At 34.5% G+C, this 5,594-nt stretch overlaps 2 protein-coding genes across 2 annotated transcripts; both read left to right on the top strand.

Moving 5' to 3' along the window:
* The first annotated feature begins 17 nt into the window (after positions 1-17).
* On the top strand, positions 18-3,758 carry LOC105313855 (uncharacterized). Its single transcript, XM_020000303.1, has 5 exons — positions 18-607; positions 723-2,648; positions 2,690-2,740; positions 2,965-3,271; positions 3,372-3,758. Exons 1-2 carry the CDS (start codon positions 64-66, stop codon positions 2,471-2,473), a joined length of 2,295 nt encoding a protein of 764 aa, XP_019855862.1. The 5' UTR covers positions 18-63; the 3' UTR covers positions 2,474-2,648; positions 2,690-2,740; positions 2,965-3,271; positions 3,372-3,758.
* LOC109584525 (ribonuclease P protein subunit p38-like) lies at positions 2,587-4,009 on the top strand. Its single transcript, XM_020000292.1, has 5 exons — positions 2,587-2,648; positions 2,690-2,740; positions 2,977-3,271; positions 3,372-3,644; positions 3,992-4,009. The coding sequence occupies exons 1-5, from the start codon at positions 2,587-2,589 to the stop codon at positions 4,007-4,009; spliced, it is 699 nt and encodes a 232-aa protein (XP_019855851.1).
* Positions 4,010-5,594: the final 1,585 nt, after the last annotated feature.

Here is a 5,594-nt window from a genome sequence, read left to right as displayed (position 1 = left end):
GAAAGACAATGTCAACACACTCTGAAAGTGACAAATCTCTCGCTGAATGTAACTCAGGAAGAAATGGAAGATGTTTGTCGTAGCTATACAGATTATCAAAGTCTTAAAGTTAATAAGGGACATGCTTATGTCAATTTTTCATCACTAGAAGGTGCAACAACAGCAATGGAATTTTTAAAGAAAGTAAAATTTTATGGGCAATGCCCCATTGTCAAATTGCACGATAAAGATTCTATTCAAGCCTCTCCTACTCCACCTCAAGCTCAGGCCTACACCTTTTCACCTTCTTTTACTCATCCTTCAGCCCATAGTCCTCTTCCTTCAGCTCTTCCTATTTCACCTGATGCTCGTATTCCTCTTCCAACTCAAACTCATATTCCTCTTCCAACTCAAACTCATATTCCTCTTCCAACTCAAACTCATATTCCTCCTCTAGCTTGTGTTTTTCCTCGTGTCCCTCTTTCAGCTCCTCATTCTTATGCCTTTCCTTTTCCTGTTTATCACTTGCCTCAAGCTCAGTATAGTCATAACAGGAAATCCACAACACAGTCAAGCACAGAAGTGTCATCAACTATTAAAGTTACATTTGGTTCTAGTGGAATTACAGGTATTTTTATACATGTACGTGTACATGTACATAGTTATGGCAAATTCTCTCTAAACATTGTAATTATCAAATCTACATTATATAGTTTAACAGTAATTATTCTCTATAATTATAGGTGAGGTTCTAGAGGGATACTTTCGTCAGTTTGGTAAGGTCCTGAAAACTCCTGCTATAATATCAGGGAATCCTGACTATGCATATGTCAATTTTGAGTCAAGTAAAGAAGCAAAGGCTGCCTGTACCTCAAACAAGGTGCATCTCAATGGTGTGCAGGTGAATATCAAACTCAGTAATAAGCAGCTGTCAGTTGAAAATGGTTCGAAAGTGGTTACTTATGAGGAAGATGCACTCGTTAATTTAATTACTATTTCCAAATTTCCAGAATTGGAGATCCAACTTTCTAATGTGTCTGCCAAACCATTAAACGATGGAAGAGGCATTCTTATTTCTGGTGACAATGATAAAGTAGAAATGGCTGAAAGTATTGTACGATTGCACATGCAACTACTTCAGAGTCAGATAATAACAGAGTCGATCAATCTCCATTGTCAGTTCATACCTTTATTAAAAGATCCTCAAGTATTTCAGAATATAGAGCAGGAGAATGGTGTGGAGTTTAGTATAAAGCTGCCTAATGGTTCTACCAAATCTATGGTTACTTTCTCCAGTACTATAGCTAGTGCAATGTCTAGTTCATATCCATTGACTATAGAGAGTATTTCTGATTATTTAACTATTTCTCATACTGGTGTTGTCTCTTGGAAATTTATTGATGATGATAAGAAATTCACACTCATGAGTGCTACTGATTCAGCTGAAATTGAAAAACTCTATCAGCAGCATCTTCTCCAATCACCAGGTCTCATTCATCATTCTCTAATTCCTCCTTCCTACAGCATAGGGAAGTGGCGATACACTTATGATTTTGATGATATGATACAGTGCAACACCACAACACAGAAGGAGCGTGAAATCAAACGTATACCAGCTCTAGATTCATTATCACTTTGTCTATCCTGTCGTGGTTTAAAGGAAAGCGTTCAAGTTTCTATAGCTAGTTTACGTAAGAAATTAGAAGGGATGGTTAAAATGAAAACATTTGGAAGCTTTTGTACTGAATGTATCATTGAGTTAGCACAATCATTTTGTGTCAAAGTGGAATCATCATTCCCTAATATTTTATTGTTTGGTGATGGTGACTATTTGACAAAAGTATTTCTTGTTTTAGCAGAAAAACGAGCCAGCCTTCAATCTGTCCCACTTTCATCATCATCATCTTTTCCTCCTGAGTGGGAGCCACAAACTAAAAATACTGAACTGAAACCTGTTAAAGTAAGCTCTCTTGAATGGACTAAGGTTGTGAGTGCTATCAAGAAGACAATGGTGGATGCAAATATTTTAAAAATTGAGAGGATACAGAACAAATTTTTATACGAAAAATACGACCTATGCAAGAAAAGAATGCACGAGAAAAATAATGGTCTGGTGAACGAGAAATGGCTATTTCATGGAAGTAGTAGTGTCTCTCCAGAGAAAATATACGAATCTGAGCATGGATTTGATTTTCGTCACAGTGGTAGCTCAAGTTTGTGGGGGAAAGGCGCATATTTTGCAGTTAATGCCAGCTATTCCGGTCGTCGTTATGCTTATCGATCTCCTCTGGGATATCAGCAGATATTCATAGCTTTTGTTTTAACTGGTGACAGTATAAGAATGGCAAGTGATCCCACATTAGTTACTCCACCAAGTAAAGATGATGGCAGTGGAGATTATGATAGTGTAAATGGCATGACTAGTTCATCTCGGATTTATATTGTGTATGATCATGACAAATGTTATCCAGCTTATTTAATTACTTTGTATTAGAATATTGACTTTTGCATAGATTTAATTATTTTTGAGTTTTACATAGAAATCAAAATACTAGAAGTAACACGTTGTATCACGTGGTGACAGTATACGGAAATGTACTAGATATAATGAGCAAGATCAAGAGACCTAAAGTGAAGCACAGTTTAGATTCTCCTTACAAGCTTCAGTGGTAAATCAATGGAGTTTAAAATTTTATATTTGTTATTTTAGGCCTTCTGTTGGAGAGAAATGTGCTCAGAAAACAATTCAACTTCTGATGGAGTGAGTTTATAATTCTCAGCACCATTGTCAGGGTTTAACCTTGGTAATTGAATTTAATTACTCTATTTGTAAAAAGCTTGAAGCATTTTTTACAATTCTTAAAATGTTTTTATTATGCTAACATTTTACAATTTTATGAGTATTTAAAAGGAAAATGACAAAATAAAATATTCCACCGGTATGTTGGTTTTATTCATTGTCTCCTAATTAATTTTGTTCTTCAGTTCTCTTTCTAGTGTTGCATCAAATAAGAAGAAATTTCACAAGGCCTCAATTGATGCCGTTCCATTAACCGACAATCCCTGCCTTAAGAAACAGCTCATCATTGGAGTTAATGCTTTTACTAGGTGTCTTGAAAGGGGGCATATGAGATGTGGTGTAGTGTGTCTATCAGCTAAACCAGCTCTATTGACAGGGCACATACTGATGCTAGCTGCTACCAGGAATTGCCCTCTAATGGGACTATATGATCTTAGTTCAAAATTAGCTCCAACACTAGGTATTAAGAGTGTACTAGCACTGGGTTTTAAAGTAAGTTTGAAATGTATGTGATAGTGTGAATAAAACTTCAAATCTTTTTTATGGTCTAACACTAGAAGAGAAATCAAATGTCATTGATTGTTTTATATAGAAATTAGAGAAAGATGAAGAGGATCCATTTTATGATATTGTTAGTCATCTCACCATCAACTGTGCACCATTAATTGATGTACCCTGGCTACTAAAACCAAAAGAAGTTGTGTCTGGTAATGATGGTATTACGTCACTCAGCAAAGAACCTGCTCAGAAGAAAATGAAGTTTGATGAAAAAGAAGAAATTGAAGATCAAGATGGAGAGGAAACAAAGCAAGATGAAGATAAGAGCAACAAAAAGCTTACTGATAATTTATACACTCCACTTATGGTAAAAACTGTGCAAATTTCTAGTAATAATGATAAGAGAAATAAATGAAACATTATTTTTAGTAAATAAACTGGTCATTGTTTTCCTTTTTTGTTAAAGCCTTTGAGCTTCAGAGAGTTTAGGCTCTGCTCCACCTATAATGAATCAATAATCTCCTTCAAAAAATCTCCTTCAATAGCTTACATTCATTTAGATACACAATGCCTAAGATGATAGTCACCACCAGTGGTGATGAGTTCTTTCTTCTTGATAACTCCTATTACTTCTGGGATGATTTAAAGGGGAGAAATATTTGAGGTAAAAATTTCAAGTTATTAATTTTTATTATTTTAATTTTATTTTCATAGGACAATGCCAAATGCTGAACATTCCCTAGCTGGCCATGCTACTATGCTAATGTTTGATATCAGCATTCTATCCCTCAATATTAACAATAAGTACATGTACACAGTATCTCTTAATTTACACAGTTAGAGTATTGTGATGATGTTTTTGTGATTATAAATTAATGATACATCAACATAAGGACATTGGTATGTATTGAAAATTGTAATAAAAATTTGGAGTAATTTTGAAGCCATTAAAAAAAACCATTGCCTTGAGTATTTTTCAGAATTTTGATGTTTTCTTAAAATTAAAAAATTGAAGTTGGAATCAGCTCAAACTTGCTACACATCATAAGGAAATCAATATGCATTACATTTTTCTCATGTATTAGAACTCCCCACGTCCAGTATTTAGTTGGACACTCCAACAGAACAACACTGATAGTAGTATTACTCTACACACTACCACAGAGCCATGAAGGTAAAGGTATACCTAAGTCCATAACCATGCCGACACTATTGGAGACAAGAGGAGGGACTTCCGACTGCTAATAGCAGGACCTGATGAAGGAACTGAAGTACACCCTGTACTGTGAACTCCTACAAAACTCCAACCAATGGTTTGTTAATATAAACGACTGCTAATGATTGATGTATACTAACAAATGTATCAATCTATGCTCCTGGTAAGCATGTTGCAAGTTGTTCAGCTCCTAAAGTTGGATTGACCAGATTTTTTTATACAAGTTAGTTTTTAAAATGTTTACTGAAACAAAATAATGACAATATTACACCACTTCCACCAAAAGTTCTACCTTAAAACTATAGTTACAATAATTTTCTATACTCCTTTAGGTCTCATTCAAAGGTCCTGCTGATAACAGCACTTATGAGTTTACTACTCAAATGAATATTATACCAACTACCTTCCCTTTCCCTGATTTTTATGGCGACAGTTGCCATGGGAAACTATAATTAAAGCTGAAGTGTGCTAATAATTGTAGTCAAGTTTGAACATATAAAATTGTTATTTATTTTTTATAAATAATTTTTAAGTCCTCCTTGTAAAAACAATATTTATTGTTGGTTTTTTGTTGTTGTCTGATTTTATAATTTTTATTATGAATAATGAATTAATCTAGCTGTGATTATTATTAATTATTTTTAATTATGATGTCATATTACTGTAACGTCATTGCTTACCAGCCACGGCCCCGGGGCCTAGGGCCCCATGTGAGCATAGATACCGAGCTTTGCAAGTTGCTTGACCTTGCAAACTCGTTAATCACGTGACTTTTCCCATACTAATAATACATGTCACGTGAGCAAGAAGTAAGAAATTGGGTCAAGCAACCTGAAAATCACTGTATTAGAGTAAATTAAATTACTCTAATACCTATGATGTCATTGTGAGCATATGAGGCTTGATTTAAGACCAATGATGTATCCAAACTCTTGAGTTTACTGTCATCATGGTAAACATCAATGGTTAAAAGAGCTATTATTAAGTATGGTAAGGATGATTAAAACATACAAATGGGTAAACAACAGTAAACCTCATTGATAAGCATTGAAACTGTGGCTAACATTAATAAACATAGGTAGCTAAATACATACATGTATA

The sequence above is a fragment of the Amphimedon queenslandica genome, unplaced genomic scaffold, assembly GCF_000090795.2.
Source record: "Amphimedon queenslandica unplaced genomic scaffold, v1.1 AMPQUscaffold_13202, whole genome shotgun sequence".
NCBI classification, from domain to species: domain Eukaryota; kingdom Metazoa; phylum Porifera; class Demospongiae; order Haplosclerida; family Niphatidae; genus Amphimedon; species Amphimedon queenslandica.
The sequence above is the reverse complement of the archived record's forward strand: the minus strand, read 5'-3'. Positions and strand labels throughout refer to the sequence as shown.

Bases quoted from the DNA above. Each gene is read 5' to 3' on its own strand.
- LOC105313855 (XM_020000303.1), top strand. From the start codon at position 64: ATGGAAGATGTTTGTCGTAGCTATACAGATTATCAAAGTCTTAAAGTT. The intron at 608-722 runs GTATTTTTATAC...CTATAATTATAG, and splicing joins TGGTTCTAGTGGAATTACAG to GTGAGGTTCTAGAGGGATAC.
- LOC109584525 (XM_020000292.1), top strand. From the start codon at position 2,587: ATGAGCAAGATCAAGAGACCTAAAGTGAAGCACAGTTTAGATTCTCCT. The intron at 2,649-2,689 runs GTAAATCAATGG...TTGTTATTTTAG, and splicing joins TCTCCTTACAAGCTTCAGTG to GCCTTCTGTTGGAGAGAAAT. The intron at 3,272-3,371 runs GTAAGTTTGAAA...TGTTTTATATAG, and splicing joins TACTAGCACTGGGTTTTAAA to AAATTAGAGAAAGATGAAGA.